At 35.9% G+C, this 24135-nt stretch overlaps 1 protein-coding gene across 1 annotated transcript; it reads left to right on the top strand.

The window, feature by feature from the left end:
* The first annotated feature begins 209 nt into the window (after positions 1-209).
* Positions 210-12511, top strand: LOC131072505 (ABC transporter B family member 11). Its single transcript, XM_058008675.2, has 13 exons — positions 210-821; positions 2685-3116; positions 4166-4220; positions 4382-4557; positions 5554-5775; positions 5943-6181; positions 6316-6841; positions 6982-7255; positions 7481-8210; positions 8318-8546; positions 10486-10752; positions 10987-11250; positions 11424-12511. Exons 2-13 carry the CDS (start codon positions 2763-2765, stop codon positions 12066-12068), a joined length of 3981 nt encoding a protein of 1326 aa, XP_057864658.1. The 5' UTR covers positions 210-821; positions 2685-2762; the 3' UTR covers positions 12069-12511.
* The last annotated feature ends 11624 nt before the right edge of the window (positions 12512-24135 follow it).

Genomic DNA, 24135 nt, shown 5'->3' with positions numbered 1-24135 from the left:
AAATCTAGGAAAAAGCTTGGATATCTGAGTAGATATGTGTTCACATATTGTTCATGAAAATCATTTTAACTTTTAAAAAAAATACAATTATTGATAAAATTTAGAGTTAATGGAAATTTTCAAAAAAATTTATTAAATTGACTTCTTGCCATTCATGAAAGCTAAGGTTCGAATCTTACCGCAACCGTTTTGTTCCAAGTTGATACAGTAATATGGAAATTATAGGTTGCTCAGGCAAAGAAGGCTGCCCTGTCTTTTGGCATGGATTAATGCGTATCACGCTAGGAACATGATTCTTACACAATACATTTGTCAAAAGAGAATCTTTAATTTTGTAGCAATCATCTGATTTTGATGGGATTTGACTAAGAGGCTTCGTTGATTGCTGGGCAGCTCGCTTAATGTTTTTCTAATCCTTTGGAGTAAAATATTTATTTATCTTTCTTGGCCAGCAAGCCAAAAATTTATTTATAAGCAGAATTTTTAGAGCAGATTTAGTTGTGCTGTGTTCATCTGCCGCCTTTTGGCAGAACGACAGTGGTTTTCGTGAAGAGTTTTGATAAGTACTGTTTGGTTTCAGAGAATTTTGGAAAGCAGAGACTTTTGCGAGGAATCTTGAAGGAGGAGTCATATTAGTCGAAATTTTTGACAGTATTGGTTATTTTAGGAATTAGCGACTTCTTTGGAGATTTTTTTGATCCTCTTCCGCGAAGTTTGCGAGAGTTGCTTTTACTGAGGATTTTCAAGATTAGGCGTTTCTTGCAAAGAATTTTTTTTGTTTAGCGAGTACTTCCGTATGCTTTGCTACGAAATCTTTGCAGGTATGCGTTGATCTGGTTAATCCAAATTCAAGATAGCGTGTTGCTTTAAAAACTCTTCGGAACCGATTTGGATTGGTTTTGTACTCCACAAATGAATTTATTGTGATTTTTGTTTAGGAAAGGGGAAGGAACGAAAGCATTATGTGTATACGATCTTTATTATTTTAGCATATGAAATTTTAATTCTCGCTTTGGGAGAATACTTTACAAGTGACTGGGATTTTCAACTCTTTTTTCTTTTGCTTTATCTCGATATTTTTAGCTTGCCCAGAAGTTTCGGCTCTGATCTGTTTTTGCTTTATTTCATTTTAGATTTGCCTAAAGGGACTCAAATTTTCTGTCAGTTGTTTTGTACGGAATGGTGTACATGAAGTCCAGGCTATCTGGAATGCATTTCGATCTCCTTGGAGTGAATCGGCACCTTTCACGTTAGGGAATTTTCATTCTTTGCTAGATCTCTGTACTTTTCTGTCAAACCCGTACAAATCCTTTAAATTTTGTTCTTTGCTTACTTTTAGTATTGAATAAAATAATTTTAGTTAGTTAATTCCATCAGAGAAGAAGAATTAGAGTCTGGCACGACATGGTTACAATGACACATCCTCTACTGGCGGCATTCTTACAAATTCAAGGGAAAAAACTCAACGTTTCAAGACCCTATCAGTTGATACTTGACAGTGGTTCTTCTGTTATTGATTATCTGCACTTCTGTTTCAAATCCGTGCTTATTATCATTGTTGAATAAAATGAAATGATTTAAAGCATGCCCCAGAAAAAAACTTGAAGACCTTCATAGGCATAATCTTTCCATAGTCCATGTTATTAAAATCATGAATGCTTCGAGATTGATTAAAAATCTCTTACACAGTTGCATTCATAAGCATTTATGATTTTAACTTTAAGACCTTGCTAGGTTCTTTTTAAGTGTGGTCGTTAGGCTGTTGGTTCTATTCTAATGCAAAACATTTTATTTCACTTTGAGGAAATTGAAAAGTTGCACAAATCTTACAACAGTTTACCGGTTCTTATCTTCATGTATAGCAGTAGAGCTAACAAAAGTGCCTTTCCCCAAAGAGGCATTGACTCAAAAAAACATTTTTGCACCTTTGAAACTGCATGGTGCTTGCCTTAATGTCTTCTAACATATGTGCCTTTGCCCAAGAGGGATTGACTTAACATCCTGCACCTATGATGCTGCTTAGTGCTTGCGTTAACAATTTGCATGTAGTATTTGTAGAAGTGTAGCTGTTTGAAGTTTATCCGTTTCAGACTTGAACAGAATATTTCCACGGTTTCTTGTTTTCAAACAACTCTGGTAAATACTGTGCCGTCTCCACTTTTCCTCCATGGATAAATTGGATGATAAGTATTACTTTTCATTATTTTGTTGATGAATTAAAATGATAAATAACAAATGCCTCAGGAAATGACAGAATTAGCTCTGTTTAGCCTAGTGATCAGCTCGAGTAATTATCTTTTTTCAGTATAATGTAATTATTGAAATTCTAGAGCTTCATTTTACAATCTTTCTTCATGAACAAAGCTAAAAAGCTCCTAAAAAGTGTACTTTGGAAAATTCCACTTAATTTTATTTTGTGTAACATATTTGCAACTTCTCTATTCATTTAAAGTTTGTTCATCCATAGAATTTTCTACCTTAGGGCATCTATATTGTGCTATAGAGATTAAATTTAAGTGGTAATAAACTTCACAGCCCAATCTCCATCACAAACTCTCAGCTTAGAATGCTTTTGCATCTGATAAATGGCATCTAAGCTTCAATACTATGTAAGAATCCTTGTACTTTTATATTTGTCTAAGTCTTGTTGCGAATTTTGATTTTTGTGTTGAACTGTTGTGTAGGGGTGCTGATTAGTAGGCTTTTCCAATTGGAGCAGCAGAGTTCTTCCCAAGGTAGGAATTCCGTTCGTCAAATCTGATATGCCGAAGGAAGGAGAAGATCAGAATGAGGGCAATCATGCCACTGGAGCAGTATCCTTGAACATTGAGGAGGTTTCTGAACTGAACTCCAAGATGGCTACAGAAAAGGAAAAATATAAAAATGATTCTCGGGCACAGGGAGAGAAAAAAGAAGATAGCTACAAGTCTGTGCCATTTTACAAACTATTTGTCACAGCAGATTCTCTGGATATAATGTTGATGTGTCTTGGTTCTCTTGGTTCTATGGGCAACGGTGCTTCTATTCCACTTATGACCGTCTTGTTTGGGAATCTTATAAATTCATTTGGAAGCAACACAGCAGATAAGCACAAACTGATGCATGAAGTGTCCAAGGTGAAATATTTGAACCTTCTCAGTTTCGTTTTCTTTGTTTCTTTTTTAAGTTTAAAATCCACCAAAAGGAAAGTTATTGATAAGAAAAGGGGCAATTATACACTGAATTTAGATTCATAGGATCCCATTATTCTTAGGTTTGACAGACAAAATTGTTTTGTCTTTAAGATTGTTATATCTAGACTTGGAATTTCATGGACAAAATGCCTACCGTTGTGAATTTGATAGACAAAATTCCTGTCCCAGCCGTTTTTTCTGAAATGAAAATGTAGCCTATTGAAATTGGGGAAGCTCTCTAACTTCTTGTTAGCAGAAAATAACAGAATTTCAACACTTAAAGAAATACATTATACTGGGATATTGTAGGATACACATTAAGAAAATGTTTTCTCTTCTTAAGTTATAGGTTTGCAATTAATACAAGAAGTTGGGAAATTCCATCTTTGTACTTCAAACAACAATTGAGAAGTAGGTTTGGGACTAATGCAGAACTTCTATTCCTTAGCATGGATTGGCACAATCACTAGTGTTAAACTAAACTATAATAGTGTTAGGCCAAAGGTGGCATAGCTTGCCAGATCTTCTATGTAACTAGTATGACATAATTAACCATGGAGTTCCACTCTTATGCTTGTATTGATGACCCTAGCAGCATTCAGTTTATGACGTAACATTGGAACTACACAATTGAATAAAACACCTCCACAACTTATTAATTTCAAGATGTAGGGCAAAGTAACTTTAACTCTTTATCTTCATTAGAATGACTGTGTGAAATGAATCGTAATTCTTAACAGATTTTCTACAAATTTTATGCTGAAGGGAGGTGATGTAAATTTTAATTACTATGTTGGGCCATAATTAAAATTACTGAATTTTATTGATTTTTTGGTCACCCGTGGGAATTCATTCTTTGAAAGGGTGGGTCAAGATGAAATTTCAGTTACCTTTTGACTCAGTGAACTTCTGTATGAGGAAAGTAGGGTAGAACTTTTCTTTCTTTGAAGTTCAATATTGAACTTACTCTTCTGCTGTTTGAGTTGCTCCAGATAGCTTTGGAGTTTGTTTATCTTGCTTGTGGTGCAGGAGTTGCAGCTTTCCTTGGTAAGATATTAAACTTATAAATAGGGTGTTTTATTTACATGATTGCAGTTTATATACTATTTTTTCTTAGAAATTGTTCAGTTTGTATAGCAGTATATTGCTTGTAACCAGCATCAAGGTTGAAACTAAATGATCTTACTAAATTTCATCCTGGCTGGCAGGGGTGTGTTGCTGGATGTGCACAGGGGAAAGACAGGCTGCACGTATTAGGAGTCTCTACTTAAAAACGATTCTTAGGCAAGACATTGCATTCTTTGATAGTGAAACATCGACAGGAGAGGTTATTGGAAGAATGTCAGGTGACACGATACTAATTCAGGAGGCTATGGGAGAAAAGGTCAGTCAATGATTGGTATTAATAACTTACATTGATCTCAAAAATGCATCAAGTCTGGATGATATTTAGCAAAATTTACAGCCAACGACTTCGATTTATGTTGCTCAGACATTAAAGCTTTCAAATCACATGGATAGAAAAAAAATCACTTAACTAGCAATCAATCTGGTCCATTGGCTTTCGTAACCCCATAAAATGTAGTGGTCGCCTCTTGTTTTTAGGAAACTTTTTATTTGACTACTAAACTCTCAGTTTACTTGCATAAATCAGCAAATTTATTGAAAAATGACAATGACTCATGAAGTTATGTTAAAAGGATGGCATCCTTTAGTAACCTAAATATCATGTTAATACAAGTCACCAAAACACTTCTTTGCATACTATAGCAACTATCATGTGGCCTGCAAGCAGCTCCACAAACAATCATCCTCCATATTCGCATGGGTTCTTGAGAAGTATGTAAGCAACAACATTGGTTTCCTTCTAAAGCTGTTTCCTTATGCAAATTTGTTTGGAAAATATTTCTTAAAAGCCAAGTTGATCCTTTGGAACAACAAAGAATGGCTGTGATGTTTGGCTTGTAGGGACACTGTCTCTAATATAGAAACTTACTAATGTGATTATCTGCTATTCTTTAACATGTGGATAAATGGTTTTTATAGTTTTGATAAATACGTCACAATATCAATTTCCTTCTCAAGCTGTTTGCCTTTATGCAAATTAGATTTGGAAAATACATCTTCAAAGCCAAGTTGATCCTCTAGGAACAACAAAGGAGATTCACAAAGACGGTCTTGTAGAAATATTGTGTCTCTGATATGAAATAAAAAAGTACTAATGTGAATATCTACTATTCTTTAATATGTGTATATATGGTTGTCATAAGATTTAGTCAAAAGCTGTAAGACATCATTAATTAGAAATAAATAAGCAATCTAATATGTATAGTCCACAGAGGAATTCACAGTTATATTATGTTTGTGTTTATTTGTTCAGGTTGGAAAGCTCATACAGTTCCTAACCACATTCTTAGCAGGATTTACCGTAGCTTTCATCAGAGGTTGGAAACTTACCTTGGTATTGCTATCTATTGTTCCTCTTCTTGTTATAGCCGGTGGTTTTATGGCTGTGGTAATCTCCAAAATGTCAAGCCGAGGCCAGCAAGCTTATGCAGAAGCAGCAAACACCGTGGAGCAGGCAATTGGTTCAATTAGGACAGTGAGTGTTTGATCTAAAAGAGTTTTTTAATCTCAAATTGGAAAGTTGCATTCATAAATTCTGTTTTTTTTTTGGTATCTTCCTAGGGGTGCAAGTTTTATGAAAAATTTATAAATGCACATGATTATTAGGGCTGCTCACACAATTTCCTCTTTTGTAAAATTTAGGTTGTTTCTTTTACTGGAGAGAGGAAATCCATAAAAGACTATGATAAATCACTTAAGGTTGCTTACAAGGCTATTGCTCAGCAAGGATTGGCAGCTGGTTTTGGCCTTGGGTTTCTTCTATTTATCATGTTCAGTGGATACGCTTTGGCTCTTTATTATGGATCACAGTTAATTCTAAAGGGATCTTATAACGGTGGCCAAGTGGTGAATTGCATATTTGCAGTTTTGATGGGAGGCATGTAGGTAGAGTTAACCGCTCAAAGTAGTGTTGTTTTATCGGATAAGAAATATAACTGTCCAGATTTAAACTGAATTTGTTTGGTAAATTCATGTCCATAAATGAAAACTGAATTAAATCTCTGCTGAATTTCAGGTCTCTGGGCCAAGCATCACCTTCTATAACTGCAATTTCAGCTGGACGAGCTGCAGCATACAAGATGTTTGAGACTATTGACAGGAAGCCAGATATTGATATCTATGACGAAACTGGACTAGTTCTTGAGGATATTCAAGGTGATATTGAACTTAGAGATATACAATTCAGATATCCCGCTAGACCAGATGTTCAAATATTTTCTGGGTTTTCATTGGAAATACCCAGAGGCACCACAGCAGCTTTAGTTGGAGAGAGTGGCAGTGGAAAGTCCACAGTTATCAGTCTTATAGAGAGGTTCTACGATCCGCAAGCTGGTGAAGTGCTTATAGATGGCATTAACATCAAGAAATTTCAGCTTAAGTGGATAAGGCAGAAAATTGGACTAGTGAGCCAGGAACCTGTCCTTTTTGGCACCACCATTAAAGAAAATCTTTTATATGGTAAAGATGGAGCTACACAAGAGGAACTCAAGGCTGCTGCTGAACTTGCCAATGCGGCAAAATTTATAAACAAGATGCCTCAGGTATTTACACTCAACTTTTGATGTTTAGTAAAATTTCCCATGCGGAGATTTTGATCGCTGGAGATGTCTTTCATTATTGAATATAAAACTCCTTGCACATAATATTTCCAAATGTTGACATTTATACTTGGTATTTTCAGGGTTTTGATACAATGGTAGGAGAGCATGGTACTCAACTATCTGGAGGCCAAAAGCAAAGGATTGCAATAGCAAGGGCTATCCTGAAAGATCCTCGGATTCTTCTTCTTGACGAAGCTACAAGTGCATTGGATTCAGAATCTGAAAGAGTAGTTCAAGAAGCTCTTGACAGGATTATGGTAAACAGAACCACAGTTGTTGTTGCTCATCGTCTAACTACTGTCAGAAATGCTGATATGATTGCTGTTGTTCAGCGTGGTTCCATTGTGGAAAAAGGTCAATTTACATACCTTTCCCTTTCTTCTCTTTCTTAAGAGCAAAACATTGACAATCTGTAAATATTGTTCTTAATTTTTAACCTGAATTCAGAAGGAACTTTCAATAAATGACTATCTTCACATTCATAACTAAATTGATTTAAATTTTCGTTTAGTCATTAAATTAATAATATGGTTCTTCCTCATGCCATTTCATTGATATCAATGGAAATGTGATATTCAGGTTCACACTCTCAGCTTATCACGAACCCTTCTGGTGCATACTCCCAGCTAATACGTCTGCAAGAAATGCATCAATCAAAAGAACAGCATGTAAAGGATCCAGATGAACTGGAAATACATCAGGAAGATTCCAAGGCTGTTGGTAGGGTGAGCAGTCAAAGGTTATCTTTTAGACGGTCTATAAGCAGTGGGTCACCAGAAAAAGGTGGAAGCCGTCGTTCCTATTCATTTTCATACGCTTTTCCTGCTGGAGTAGGCCTCCAGGAAACTGGCGGTAGTGAGGCAAACAGTCCAAAGGGAAACCAAAAAGGGGAGGGCCTTATGAGATTGTTTAGGTCCAATACTCAGACAGATGTGGAAGGTGGTCAAGCAGATTCAGTTAAAGATGTTCCTATTTTACGTCTAGCATCTCTAAACAAGCCAGAGTTTCCAGTGTTCATACTTGGGTCCATTGCAGCAGTTCTTAATGGGATGATATTTCCTATCTTTGGTCTCTTGCTTTCAAGTGTTATCAAAGTCTTCTATGAACCCCATCAAGAGCTTGAAAAAGATGCCAAATTCTGGTCACTTATGTTTGTAGTTTTGGCAATTACATGCCTCATTGTGGCACCTACACAGATGTATTGCTTTTCCATTGCTGGTGGCAGGCTGGTGCAACGTATTCGATCATTGACTTTTGCCAAAGTAATTCACCAGGAGATTGGATGGTTTGATGACACTGAAAATTCAAGGTGAGTGATGAAGAATATGGAAACTTAATACTGCTTTCACTGGTACATTTAGTATATGTAGATAATAGACGTCAAAGATCATACTAATCCCAAGTTTCTGTTTTCAGTGGTGCAATAAGTGCAAGGTTATCAACAGATGCTGCAGCTGTGCGTAGCCTGATGGGAGATGCATTATCACTTGTTGTTCAAAATATAGCAACCATCGTTGCTGGAATTGTCATATCTTTTACAGCCAACTGGCAGCTAGCACTTTTGATACTGGCTGTAATACCTCTTCTAGGTCTTCAAGGCTTCATGCAAATGAGGTTCATGCAGGGTTTCACTGCGGATGCAAAGGTGTGAATCCTGATTTTAAAAGTTCAAGATTATTGTTGAGATATTTCCTTTTCACTCTTTTGCATTTAACTTGAGGATAGATTGAGAAAGAACATACCAATAATTTTAAACATAATCCAGAACTATCAAGAATTTGTTTATGACCCAAGTCTGTAAACTGGCCAGAAATCTGTTGTTAAATAGAAAACCATCACATGAATTTGGAAAAGGTGTGAAATTTATACAAGAAAAACTGAAACTTATTGTAATATGTTTATGCCGCTTCAGAAATAACTTGCTAAGACTTCTGTTGCCTATCTATTGAGAATAAGCTACAACTGTATCTAAAGATCTGAAATATGAATTAACATTTGGAAACGTGTTTCTATGTTTGATATAGAATAAGAAATTAGTGAAAAAAGATCTATAGTATATGGACAACCAACAAAACCATCGCCAACATGCAACCAGTGCAAGATGTCCAGAGATGTTTCCCCCCTCCTCAAACACTTAAACCCTTTTTCACTTGTTGTATTCTATGTAAGTTAGTAGGTTCTTCTAATGTCATTATTATGATGATAAAATTTATAACTCCTTTTGATAATTATAATGTTTTATAACTCCCTATAACTACCTAAGATGCTCAATTACGTCCACAATATTTTGTTTAAACTCCGATGACACATAATATGCTTTGCTCCGCACAAAACAGCAATACTACACAAGTAATCATGATTAAATGGCAGCATACTGCCATGAGTTTGTCTAGTTAAAAACGTGCATTTTTTTGAAAAATGTGCATCCTTTTCACATTTTTTCATGAACAGTGTACCATGTTTTAAAAAGGTTAGGGTTTAGGCTTCAATTTTAAGTGTGTTTCCCCATTCAATCCTGTGTAATTTGAAACATGATGATATTTTATGAACCAAGTCTGTAAGCTGGTTTGAAATTATGTATAATAGAAAACTACCACTTGAATTTATAAAAAATATGAAATTTAGACAGTAAAAGAAACACAATCTGTTGCAAATTTGTAATGCTGTTATGTCTTGCTGGAGTCACAAGATAAGACTTTTGTCGTCTGTGTTTTGACTGAGGATACGCTACAACTGATTCTAAAGATCTGAAATTAACTAATATCTAAAAATCTGTTTTTTAAGTTAAGATTGCATGTGAAATTCAAATTTCTGAACAAGGATCCAAGGAAACCATTACTAGAATCTGGGAAACAACTCAAATAAATACTATTGCAATTGAAATAACATTTCTAGATGGTGATATGAACAGCAAGTAAGGCCAATTAGCTTTCAAGTGCAACATGGGTAGTCCAACTGACCAAGAGCTGGTGTTTAATAAAGATACGAACCATCCTTTTACAATCCTTCTGAGATATCCAAACCCTCTCCCTCTTCTAAGGCTTGAATCCTTTATATAACTCTCTTTTCTTTGTACCATGGTACATTAATCTAGATTCTTCACTATGACAAAACTCTTTAAAAGACCTTGACACCTGAGATGTTTTGAAGTCCCTTACATATTTGAATTCACCTTTTAATAAAGATGAGAATTAACTTCAATTTTCAGCTTAAATACAATCAAGGATCTTATCATTACACCATTGCTTATTCAACATCTCTGCTTTCTCTTTTATGTTCAGAAGCAAATAAAAGCAATAGTAATGATAGAATGAAAATATTTTGATTAAAGAGTTCTTGTATTCCAATGGGAAATGAAGATTTTTATCCCAAAGAATATATATAACTTTATTGATGAAATGTGCAATATCTTTCGATAACTTGAGTGATCCATATTGATAGACATGCATTAATGTTAAGATTCTTTCTTGAGATTCATAGCAGATAGAAGTCTCAAGTCTAAATCATATACGAGGGCAATTCTTGGTACTTTCAATTCAAGGATTTAACAAAGTAACTAATGATTTCAAGTGGGCATGCTTCAGGTGGTGTATGAGGAAGCCAGTCAAGTTGCAAACGATGCTGTTGGAAGCATTCGGACTGTTGCCTCCTTCTGTGCAGAGGATAAGGTTATCAATCTGTACAATGAAAAATGTGCCACTCCGGTGAAAAGTGGAGTCAAGCAGGGACTTATAGCAGGATCTGGGTTTGGATTGTCAAATTTTGTGATGTTCAGTCAATATGCACTCAGCTTTTGGGTAGGGGCTCGCTTGGTTCAAGATGGAAAAACAACTTTTGATAAAGTTTTCAAGGTAAGGGTGACCTGGTACCAAGTTTCGTGTTTTGCAATTTTCTGAATGAAAGGTCCATCTTTCCTGGATTTACAAAGATGCATAAAATTTTATTTGCTTTACCTGATGAAAATTTGAAATACAGAGCTCGCGATGATTTAAATGCATTTCAAACGTTGATATTTGACATTTTGAAAATGTTATAACATATTCTAGTTCTGTATTCCATTTTTAAGCTTAGAATGCTTGTGCCAGGTGTTTTTTGCTCTTTCAATGGCTGCCATGGGAGTCTCTCAATCAGCAGGCCTTGCCCCCGACCTTGCAAAAGTCAAAGCCTCTGTCAATTCAGTGTTTAAAATTCTTGACCGTAAATCTAAGATTGATGCAAGTGATCCCTCAGGGACTACCTTAGAAACTGTAAAGGGTGACATTGAGTTTCAGCATGTCAGCTTTAAATATCCAACCCGTCCAGATGTGCAGATTTTCCGCGACTTATGTTTATTTGTCCATTCTGGAAAGGTAAGTGTGTTAAATTCCACTCTAATTGATTCATTAAAGAAAACATTAGTGAACAATTCCACACTAATTGATTCATTAAGGAAAACATTAGTTCAGAATTTGGAATAATGATGGATGTATTCTGAGGTTGTCAATTAGGGCAAATGCCTCAAGACTTGTTCTGATTTGGACAGACTGTTGCTCTTGTGGGAGAGAGCGGAAGCGGTAAATCAACCGCCATTGCACTTCTGGAGCGATTCTATGATCCTGATTCAGGCCAGATATTCCTTGATGGAATCGAAATTCGACAACTTCAACTTAAATGGTTGAGAGATCAGATGGGTTTGGTGAGCCAAGAGCCCGTTTTGTTCAATGAGACCATCCGTGCAAATATTGCTTATGGAAAGGAGGGCGCAGTTACAGATGAACAAATTACAGCAGCTACTGAGGCTTCCAATGCTCACAAGTTCATTTCAGCCCTTCCCCAAGGATACGACACAGCCGTTGGAGAGAGAGGGGTTCAGTTATCAGGGGGTCAAAAGCAGCGCATTGCAATTGCAAGAGCAATACTTAAAGATCCCAGGATACTTCTCTTAGATGAAGCCACAAGTGCCCTAGATGCCGAATCAGAACGAGTAGTACAAGATGCATTGGACCGTGTAATGGTAAACAGGTCTACTATAGTTATTGCACATCGTCTTTCAACAATTAAAGATGCAGATCTAATAGCAGTGGTGAAGAATGGAGTAATTGCAGAACAAGGAAAACATAATGAATTGCTCTCCAAAAGAGATGGGGCCTATGCATCCCTGGTAAAATTGCATCAAGCCTCCTCATAGTATTTCCTTGAAACATAGAAATTTCAAAATTTGTCTCAAGCATATTTCATTTAATGCCCCAGCACAGGCGGCGAGTAGCAGAGCTAAAGCGCTGCTAGTAAATATCTTTTTAGGTCCATTAATTGTAGTTGAAAAAGAAATAAAATGTCTATTTGCAGTCTGAACTCCTATGTAACGAAAAAAGAGAAGTAAATAAATAATTTGAGAATTAAATTATAGTGGAAAGATGCAATACAGGACAACGTGGAAGAGAACCTGTAGAAGGAATTTAACAGGCTGTAACATCCATAGCAAGGGCAAGTTAAAACTCCATTGAAGCTTTATGAATTAACAATGCAATGGCTGTGAGTTAGATGTAGAACATAACCCAAAAGAAGGCTGCCAATATTTATGTAATTTTTTTTTCCATTGGTTCAATAAAAAAAATATAGGGAATAAATCTATAGTTGTGAAGAAGCCTTAGATTTGTGAATTTATCTTCTGATAGGGCGGATATCTAATGCAAAATTCTTGACATTTACTTCAATGTAAGTTTATTTTCAACGGTTGACAATAGAAACATTTAAGGATCATCATTCTTTTTGAGCAGTTATGGATTATCTAGTTGAGTGCATTTATTTTCTATTTAAATTTTGTTTCATATTATTTCATTCAATATCTAGTATATTTGTTATTAGTCTAAGCTAATTATGTTTACGTGTGAATCTTTTATTGAATTGATCTCTTTTCATTTTGATGAATTTGTTCAATTTTTACACACCTGAACCTTCTTTATAGTGTTTTATTTATATTAAGAAAATATGCATTTTCTAAGATTACGTCAGATTTTTATATTTACATTAGCCTCACTGATATATCTTTTTGTATTAGAGCTTGTGTATTTCATTGTGATACCTTTTTCAACCTCCCTACTAGCTACTACATTAGGATTTATATATACACATTTCCACATTAGGATTTATATATACACATTTTTCAAATATTGTTTAAGACTAATATTCTAAATATAAATATGATTATAAATATTTTTTAATATCGTTTTTCGACGATTCTTAGAATTTTGAGTCTTTATTGCTTACTTTTTTGAAGCCCGCATCTTTGGATAGACCCATGTTTTCATATTATGAATTCTAGCACCCATTCATGCTTATCTTATTGATTTTGACATGTACATACATTTTATGATATGTGAGTCTTCTAACCTTGATACACTCATGACATTTTATCACCTCAAGGGGATCACATTTTTTTATTGAGGCATTGTATCATTATATATGCCTATTTACTTCATTTATAGATTTCATCAATGTGGACTATTGGTTTGGGCCAAAATATAAGTTAAATGCAATAATAAAACTTAAAACTCAAATAGTAAGGCATGCCCAAGATAGTGTAATTTTGAAGGCAAATAAAACAATACAAATTGAAATAAGCAAAGCATTAAAATTCTAGGATTATTTTAGATATGCTCTAAAATTGATATATGAATGCTCCAAGCTTGAACGTTACTAAAATGGATAACAAAACAATAGAATTCATGGACTTGATGGATTTGGCTTGGGAGAGGTTGATTTATATATTTTTAATTAATAATATGAATGGTCTAGATTTTTAGATGTAGCATAAGAATGGATGATTGAGATACATGAACTTCTAAAGAAAATTAACTTCCTTCTAAAGAAAATTAACTTCTAAAGCAACTAATAGAAGAATGATCAAGATGGATAGCAAATGGATTGGTGATATTGATTGAGATAACATTTTTGAATGATGGGTGTTAAGGTTGCTTTTAGGCCTATCTTTATGTGAATGGCTAAGATTTAATGATGTAGTTTCAAAATATATAGTGAAGATTTAACACTTGTTTAACTCTCTATGAGCTTTTCATGTGAATTTTTAAAAGTTCGAATTTATTTTGAGGATAATGGAGAAAATGGATTATAATTATTTTGACATAAATAAATAAATAAATGATATCATTAATCAAATAATTTAATTTGTTTAGTTAGTAAAAATATATTAATTTATTTATCTTTGATGAATAAAAAATAGACTAATTAATTAAATAATATTTTTTAATTAATTGTAATGTGGTGGTGACATGGCTAAAGATGGTATTAGAAGATGATGTTAGGTGTGGGGTTAGGATTTACTCGATTTTAGGTATCTACATTATGTGCCTCTTTGAGAAAGTGTTACAACTAAGCATCATGTTTTATATTAATAAAGCAGTGAGAACAAGGGCACTGACCCTTTACATAGTAGAACTATTAACGAGACCATAGTGCAAAAACAAAACTATAAGAACATTAACAACAACTAACATAAAAAAACAGACCAAGTCTTAGAAATAAAAAAACAACAGCAGAAAACACATAAACAAATTATAGGGGTGCCTTTTGCACCCCAGTGGCATCAATGGCACTGTTCCATTCATTGGACAATAACTTGTATAGGTCCCTAGCCTCCTGCTTATCCTCCTCCGTGTCTGCAGTACGTTCCCTCAATAGAGAGAGGGTGAGTGTCGAGCTATGTAAAACCTGCAAATAAAATTTGTTAAGGCCTGCAATTTGGGCATCCCAGGCCTCCATCTTGCTCTTGAGCCGATTGACATCATCCATGATAGCCTGCAATTCAAGCAAAGGGCCCAAGTTCTCAATCCTCTGCATGATGTCCAACACGTCTGTGCACAACTCTTCCATTTGCTCCAGAGTAGGGACACCCTGGGGGTTCACAACAACCATGTCATCCATAGTCTTATCCATCTCCTTGGCCACATCTTCAACAGGGGGACAATCAATATCATTACCCAGGCCCATTAGGGGGAGAGAGTTCATCACCTGTTCCACCATCTTTAAATCCGGTCCAAGTTACTAGAGTCCAGGGCTTTGTTATCAAAATTTTCCTCACCCATGACACCCTCAGTGCCCATGTTCATAGGGGCCGTATCCTTAACATCACCAGAGTCCTGGGTTTGCATCTCATAATTGCCCGTGTCAGCGACACCAACAGTGGTCGGAACCATGGGGTCCCTAGTCATATCCACATCCACAATATCCCCATCAAGGGCCCCCATAGTGGTATTAGGGTCCTCTCCCTCCTTGTCCCCAATGGGGTCCTCCTCTGAATCAATATTTTCGATCATAGGGGTCTTCTTTTTATGGCTTTTGGAAGCCAATTTGGAGGATCTCCTTTTAACCTTAGAATCAGGGGAAGGATTGTCATTCTCAGCATCCTCAGAGGACAAATTCTCATCAAAGACAATACGTTTGTGTTTAATAGGGGTTTTTCCTTTGCCCTTGGACATGGAGCGGGAAGCGCTAGGAGAGGCGAACAGAGTCAAACTGGGGGAGACCGCAGATAAGGAAACAACAGAGGCATAAGTAGGTAGAGACATGGTGGTCGTAGCAAAGCCTTCATGAGGATACTAGAAAAATATGGGGAAGGCCATAGATAGGGTGGCAAGTTGTTGAGTAGGCATGGGGGGCTGAGAGAGCAAGAGGTTCCGGGGGGGGAGGGCCTCATGGAATTTATACAACCTATAAATGAGGCCCTAGTGAAGGAGGTAGGGTGGCTTATCCCCATGCTTGGGATCCATGGTGTCTTTGACAGAGCTTTCAATAGAATGTAGTAAATAAAAGGGGTAGACAGAGCAAATCATTATTGTGGAAATGATTCAAAAGGGGCAAATGATAGTAGTAGAATATTTTGTGCCTGCCCTTGAGAGTGAAGTACTTCATGATCATAAGGCAGATCATGTTCCACAGGTGTTTGAGCTTCTCCCGAGCAAACCCACCCCAGAGTTTGACAAGTTCCTCACGGTTGCGGAAGAAGCGTTTCAAACCTTCGCTATTGGCAACATGGCTGGTACACTTCTAGCGTCATCTGTCGAGGGGCATCTTTGTATCTTGGGAAATAGTCTCCTCAGAGACATCAAAGGAAATGTCACCCACTGAGACATGCCTCCTAGACCAGGAGGAGGCAAAAGTAGCCGAGAGCTTCTCATCATGGCCCTACAGACAATCCAAAAAATTGGCAACCCCTCCTTCAATGCAAAAATTCTAGACCAGGGGGTCATTTTTGAAATCATCCAGATTATCCGGTTCGTATCTAACTCTGTCGCCCCCCATATCCTCTGCCAACAGAGCTTCTTTAATCATGAAAAAAAATTTGTAGAGAAAGTTGCAGAGACCCTTCAAGAAGCAAGCCGAGAAAAGATAATGGGAAGTGTGCGAGCCCGACGTCAATAAATGAGACATGAAGTTGGGCGCATGGGAAAATTTGAAATCACTTTTAGAAATGATTTCCTGGTTACGGGGCATGAAGAGCCAAAAAATACCAGCGGCAACCAACACGTTACCAATCTAATCGTACCTCATCATGACGTTGTAAGCCCAAAGGAATTGCCAACAAAGCAGCATGTCCATCACTGCCAGCTTAGCCGAATGAGTCACCACCACATCGACAAAGATCAAAGGGATATTCTCATGATTGGAATTATGAAACCAACACCTCTAGACGACGCCAAGGGAAGAGAGGAGAGTAAGGAAAACACTTGGCAGCAACTCAATCATTGGTAAGAACTTTGGATTTCTCTTCTTAAAGAAGGAAGTTAACATGGTCCGGGAGGGAATTATAGCTCCTCCAACATCTCAAGCTTGAGAGATTTAGGCCAATGGCCGCCAGGGCATCCACCACTCTGTTGTCTTCCCTGAAGACATGTATAATTTTAAACGAGTCAAACCCAAAGATGAGCCTTAGGGTGTCCCTGATGGTTCCCTCAATGGTCCAGTTAATCCTAGTCCGCCCTTTGATAACATCAATGATGAGCTTGGAGTCACCCTCAATGTCCATAATCTTGATTCCCATGGTGAGGGCAAGACGAATTCCCCAAGCTAAGGCCATAGCTTTAGCCTGATTAGAGGAATGCCCATTCAGGTTACTCGCATAAGCAGCAACAAGGGCCCCCAAATGGGATCTGATAACCCCTCCACCAACAGCCAGACCCCCTTGGCAGCTCCATCAAAATTGAGTTTGAAATGTATAGCCGGAGGGGACAAGACCGTGCTTAGCCTTAGGAATCTCTTAGACCGGTCAACAACAGAGAACGAGGGGGGGATGTTCCAACATCTAGCAATTTCCCAGTCCCAGGTAGAGGGGGGCTTAGACGCCATCTGGGTTTTAGAAACAAAGATATTCTCAAGAATCAACTTAAGGAATCGAGCAAACACATTTTCACAGAGGCCTCTTTATCTCTGAATATCCTGTCATTCCTTTCCTTCCAAATACTCCAGCTTACATGAGGGGGGATTTGCTTCCACAATTGTTGGATAAGGGGGTTGGAAGAGGGGCCCCAAAATGCGTGGGACAAACTTAACAAATTGTCATTCATGATCCAATAGATATTGAGCTTGATGTAGACCATCCCCCAAAGCTCCCGAGTAAAGGCACAATGGAGGAAGAGATGAGCAAGAATTTCCTCATCATTTTTGCAGAGGATGCATTTATTAGGGAATTGGAATCCCCGCTTGACCAAATTGTCTTGGGTCAAAATTTTGTTGAGGAGAGCAATCCACCAAAAGAAATTAACCTTGGGAATGAGTTGGGGATTCCAGACCTCTTTCTAGATAGAGGTGTAAACATGTTCTCTTAGCAAGCTATTGTAGGCAGTTCTGACAGAGAAGTCTCTAGAAGGGTCCCACTTCCAAATGAATCTATCTTCCCTAGGAAAAAGGGGGAGGAACATACCATCCAAAAGCTTCTGGAGCTCTCTAGCAATAGGGGGGAGGAGGGGAAAGTGGCATCATGTGAAAGAATAACAAAAGGTAAATAAGATGGAGCTTCAGTGGTAGGTTGCCCCAGTTGCTTAGAAGAATAGCGATGACGATGGATTGAAGGTGATGATGGATTGGATATGATGATGGATGATGCCCCAATTGTTAATCTAATATTGATAACACTATAGATGGAAGAATGATATATCTTGAGAAGAATGTAATAATTAATTGATTTGATTAATGAAGTCTGGATTTGAAAGATGCTTTGATGCTTGCGATAGGCTTAGATTTAGGATTGAGTTGGACAATGTGATGTCCCCTTGAGAGGACATGTGAATTTGAAGCACATGAGTGTGCTCTCAAAATAGTAGAAATCAATATTAGTAAAGGAGTGAATAGATGTCAATTTGGATGTTAGAAAAAGAGATTGAAAAAAGATGAAAGAAGTAAGTTAATAGATGAATGTTAGTGATGACATGTACATGACATCAAGTAACATTTGTATAAAGATAAACCTCTGATCTATTGTGGTACTGACATTATGAACCATGATATAAGGGATCACATTGATAGTGTGCCATGCACATGAAGGATTAAAATGGAAAAACACATGTTGTAGATAACGCAATGTTCCAATAGGCACATTGTAAGGGCATACCATAATATGGACAATGATGACATCTAAGGAAATTTGTTGTATGGAGCACTAGAACTATAGGAAACAAACAAACACAAATATTAAAGAAATCAAACATGTAGAAAATATATGATCTATAACTTGTGCAATGTTGAAGTTAAGATGGTGGATAGGGAATGGATGGGGGAGGTTCGAAGAATAAAAGGTTAGGATGGGAGTAGATTTTTCCCTTAGTCAATCTATGAGCTTATTTATTGATTGATTAATGATTATGATAGCATTGTTGACGATAATAATAATGTAAGAATAGTGTTGTTAACAATGAGAACAATACGAGGATTGTGAATTGTTAGGTCTCAAAATCATTGATACATTTCTTGGAACTAAATTCCATCTACAAGGCTAAGGTAGTAAAAAAGGGACTGAAATTAATTCACCAATATAACTATGGAGGAATCAAATAAAACTCAACAATAATGGGTTTTATCTTCTATACTTTGAGCTCAACATACACTTGGGAGGGTATTCCGAGGAATATACATTAATACCTGTTGAAATCACTTATGATAGTTCACATCCCACAAAGTCAAAGTATATTGAATGATAGTCAGGGATATTAATGGATATGCATGGTTGTCATACTAGCACATGAAAAATAATATCATGTTATTAGTCAATGAAAGGTGCCAACAATGAATTAAATGAGAAGCATGGGTATTGTGAAAAATAAATGAACAAAAGGGAGCACAAAATGACCATTCTTCAATTCATTCAATCACATGTATGAGAATGTAGGAGAAAAGAAAGGACATAGGCACTATGAATATATAATTTCATCACACTATTAAGATGGTATGGCACTCTCACCATTTTGTCAAAATTTTACATGAAAATAGGGACAAATGACAAGACACACAAGAGTAGAGAATTTGAAAACCTATAAATATATTTATGAGGATAGGGCACATAGAAAAAGAGAGTGTGGATGCACATTAAGGCATTAAACAAGTGTAAATGCAAAACTCAACTACCTTTGATTGTGTCCACCTAACTATGCCACAATAAGAGCTTCAATAAGCATCTAGACAAAAAGGGGAGTGGAGGAAAAAGGTGCAAGGCGGAGTTTAATTCATCACAATTCCTTTAATTGCTCATTAAAGTTTGGTTTGGAAGGCTGAAAGAGTGAGAATGGTGTAAGGAGAAAGAGAAGAGACATGCAATTTCATGGAAAAGACAAGAGAGGTACAACATATGGAGGGATAATATGAAGCATAATTTCATCTAGCGAAGAATGGGGCACACAAAATAGATTATTGAGGTGTGTAAAGACAAATTCCACAATATTTGCTAGCATCCTCTTTGCTTGTGTTGAATGGAGATTTCATGAATAGGTTTCGGGGTCCATCAAAGAAAAAATATTAATAGAAAAATTGTAGCAAAAGGAAGAGAAAATAGAATGGAAAAGAGTGTTGACTTGGGTGAGACTAGTTGGAAGGAAAAATGAGGAGCTAAACATGATTGTAGGAGTTTATTGCAAGGTTTATTTCACCTTAATTTGTAAGAGGCATTTTCTCCCTTCCTTGGTCTTATTTTGAGCCTATTGTGAATCTTTTACTACTATGACTAAATAATAATAAGGTGAAAAATTAACCAAAATTTATAAAGAGAGAATATTAGGTGATAGTCTAGAAAATAAAATTTTAGTCTCTTCCCAAAAAATTATTTATTAGTCATTGGAAGTAAACACATATTAAAGGATTGTTAAAGGAATGAAACAAGTGCCTCTCTCACTACACCCATTGGACAAAAATAAATATACAAAATTTGAAGCCTAGATAAGATATGAGTTGTTTGACAAAATGACTCCAAGAAATGTGGCCTTAGAGAACACCTTGGTGGTGGGATATGTTTCAAATATTTGTAAGGCCTTAGAAAATTAAATACAAACAACATCATGCCTACGTGAACTCAAATAGGGCCTTGGGAAGAGGGTCTTTGAATCCATCAAGTATAATTGAAAGGAGTTGTGTATGGATGAAAATTAATTATCAAGCTAAAATATTTATAGTATGTTTTGTACTATCATTAATGGTAGAACCCATGTAATTTGTTGTATGTTGACACTTATGTTGTTAAGAATTTGTCCCTTAACATATCATATATATATGTGGGTAAAAGCACAAAATTGTGCCACATTTTAGGCCAACTTATCAACACAAGTGAATTTAAGTAATTCTAACTAAAAATTAATTTTAGTCAAACATATGGTCTATATAGATTCATTATAGGTAAGTTATATATGGACCACAAATTTTCCATTGGAAGTGTCTACTAAATGTATATTTTATACCACTTTGGGTCTAATTACCAAAAACAAAATTTAATAAAAAAATTCGATGTTATAACAACTCCTACTGTATGTGAGGTTTAGTGTGATTAGTCAAACAATTTGAAACTAGAAACTAAAATATCAGTGAAACTTTTGAATATAAAGACTAACTAAACTTAAACTAGTTAAAACAAGTTAATCCTCCAAGATGTGTCTCATTGTTCTTTATCTCATAGTATTCCTTAAGTCAATGGTTGCTCGCAGATCATAGAGCAACTGACTTTTGGAATGACAACTCTAAGAACGAGTGATAATTGATGAAAATGACATATATGCAAGATGCACCTAAGATCTATATAATGTGATAAGCTTACTTAGATGTGATTAGTTATGCTATAATGAAGACAATGATATGATAAAGAAACTAACAAGCCATGCTAACATGATTCATGATTAAAATGCTATGTTAATATGCTCCTAAATGATTAAAATCCTAATTATCAAAGAGAGGCAAAAATGCTTGATGAAAGTAGACTATAATCTGGATGCATGAAACTTGGATATGAATAATGGGAGAAATGAGGCCTATTTATAGTAGAAATGGGCAATTGGATGGTTAAGATTGAGTAATCTTAACAAGGGCTAGGATTGAATGATCTTTAATCCATGTTTACAATTTTTACTAATGAAATGGTGACAATTGTCAACATGAGATGGCTTGAGAGGAGAGAGGAGAGGCATTAAATGCTTGAGAAGACATTGTGGTCACCCTATGGGGTAAGGTTAGGGTTGATTTATTGGATAATCCTTTTGTTCAAAGGATAAACTCTTGTGCAAGGGTTAATAGATAACCATGGTCAAAGCAATGAATGCTTGAAGAGACCCATGGGTTAAAGAAGGGTTAAGTTAGAGAGAAAGTCTCTAACCAAGGGTCAAGTTTGAGTTAATTATTAATGGTTATTGAAGACTTTTGAGGTTAACTTGTTGAAGACACAAAGCCTTTAATGGTTATTGAAGACTTTGAGGGTTTTTGAGAAGTGATCCTTTTCTTAAAGATTGTGCAAATGTTTAGGAGGAGATTAGGCTTAATTAGAATGGATTTAGAAGAATCTAGAAGATGATTTAGACATGCAAGTGGATTTGTAGGAGGATACAAGTGGGAGGATTTTGGATTTAATTTGAAATAAAATGATTTATTTCAAAAAGGTGGATTACAACTTGCATTGGAAGGATATTTAAATAAATATTTATTTATTTAAATAGGAGAAAGATTTTAATTAAATGCAAATTTAATTAAATAGGAAAGGGGATTTAATTAAATAAATATGATTTATTTAATTAAAGGTTAGAATGTGTTCAAATGAAAATTAAATATGATTTAATTAGTAGAATAATTGTTTTAAATAGGTGGTCAGATTTATACATCTACATTTTGCCCCTCTTTGAAATGATGTGTGTGCACACATTGGTTCAAAGAAAAATCACTACTTGATGCCATTGATAAATTTTTTGATTGATTTGCCCTAGATGTTGATGGTCATATTATGATACGATGATGCCCCCTCGAGAGATGTTCATCAGATAGATTTATGAATTTTTAGGATTGATCTCCTGGTAAAATTATTTGAGTATTTGTTTGATTGATGAATTAGATAGTTTAACCTCCTAATTGATAAGAGTTTATGATAGAAACTCCAATTTTGATGATTTTGAGACCTCGTCACTGATAGGCTAGGTTGAGATGAACATGTTGATTGATAAGAGTTTATGATAGAAACTCCTGATTGATAGTGTGATTTGTGTCACTGATAAGATAGGTTAAGATGAACCCACATGATTTGATAAGATTTTGTGATAGAAACTCCTGATTGATAGTGTGACTTGCGTCATTGATAGGATAGGTTAAGATGAACCCACCCGATTTGATAAGATTTTGTGATAAAAACTCTTGATTGATAGCATGACTTGTGTCACTGATAGGATAGGTTAAGATGAACCCACCTGATGTGATAAGAGTCTATGGTATAAACTCCTGATTGATAGCGTGACTTGCATCATTGGTAGGATAGGTTAAGATGAACCCACCTGATTTGATAAGAGTTTGTGGTAGAAACTCCTGATTGATAGCGCGACTTGCGTCACTGATAGGATAGGTTAAGATGAACCCACTTGATTTGATAAGAGTCCATGATAGAAACTCTTGATTGATAGCGTGACTTGCGTCACTGACATAATAGGTTAAGATGAACCCACCTGATTTGATAAGAGTTTGTGATAAAAACTCTTGATTGATAGCATAACTTGCGTCACTGATAAGAGTTTGTGATAGAAACTCCAAGTTTGATGATGTCGTGACTTGCGTCACTGATAAAAGTTTGAGATAGAAACTCCAAGTTTTACAATGTCGTGACTTGCGTCATTGATAAGAGTTTGTGATAGAAACTCCAAGTTTGCTAATGTTGTGACTTGTTGCATCATCAATAAGAGTTTGTGATAGAAACTCCAAGTTTGATAATATCATGACTTGCGTCATTGATAAGAGTTTGTGATAGAAACTCCAAGTTTGATGATGTCATGACTTGTGTCACTGATAAGAGTTTGTAATAGAAACTCCAAGTTTGATGATGTTGTGACTTGCGTCATTGATAAGAGTTTGTGATAGAAACTCCAAGTTTTATAATGTCATGACTTGCGTCACTGATAAGAGTTTGTGATAGAAACTCCAAGTTTTGATAATCGTGACTTGTGTCACTGATAAGAGTTTGTGATAGAAACTCTTGATTGATAGCGTGACTTGTGTCATTGATAGGCTAGGTTGAGATCAACCCACCTGATTTGATAAGAGTTTGTGATAGAAAATCCCAATTGATAGCGTGAATTATGTCATTGATAGGATAGGTTGAGATGAACCCACCTGATTTGATAAGAGTTTGTGATAGAAACTCTTGATTGATATCGTGACTTGTGTCACTGATATGATAGGTTTAGATGAACCCACCTGAGATTCTATGATAGAAACTCCAAATTTGATGATTGTGTGACCTCATGATTGATGAGATTCACTGATACGCACTCAAAGGGATTGATTAAAATCTCAAAGGAGTTGATAGGATAACTAATTGATTGATTTTATCCATTTGATTCATTGGATAGAATTGATAGAATTGATTGGATTGATTGGATTGATAGGATAGATAGGATTGATTGGATATATAGGATTGATAGGATTGATTGGATTGAGATCAAGTCTGATCTCAAGGACACATCCTGTATAAGACAAAGATGATCAAAATGTTTGGTTTCAGGAAAGATACATCCTGTATA

This window comes from Cryptomeria japonica, chromosome 1, assembly GCF_030272615.1.
Source record: "Cryptomeria japonica chromosome 1, Sugi_1.0, whole genome shotgun sequence".
Lineage (NCBI taxonomy): Eukaryota > Viridiplantae > Streptophyta > Pinopsida > Cupressales > Cupressaceae > Cryptomeria > Cryptomeria japonica.
Note: the sequence above shows the minus strand (reverse complement) of the source record. Positions and strands in the feature narration are given on the sequence as shown.

Excerpts from the sequence above, each read along its gene's own strand:
- LOC131072505 (XM_058008675.2), top strand. The coding sequence starts at position 2,763 with ATGCCGAAGGAAGGAGAAGATCAGAATGAGGGCAATCATGCCACTGGA. Across the intron at positions 5,776-5,942 it reads CAATTGGTTCAATTAGGACA|GTTGTTTCTTTTACTGGAGA; the intron begins GTGAGTGTTTGA and ends TGTAAAATTTAG. Across the intron at positions 6,842-6,981 it reads TTATAAACAAGATGCCTCAG|GGTTTTGATACAATGGTAGG; the intron begins GTATTTACACTC and ends TGGTATTTTCAG.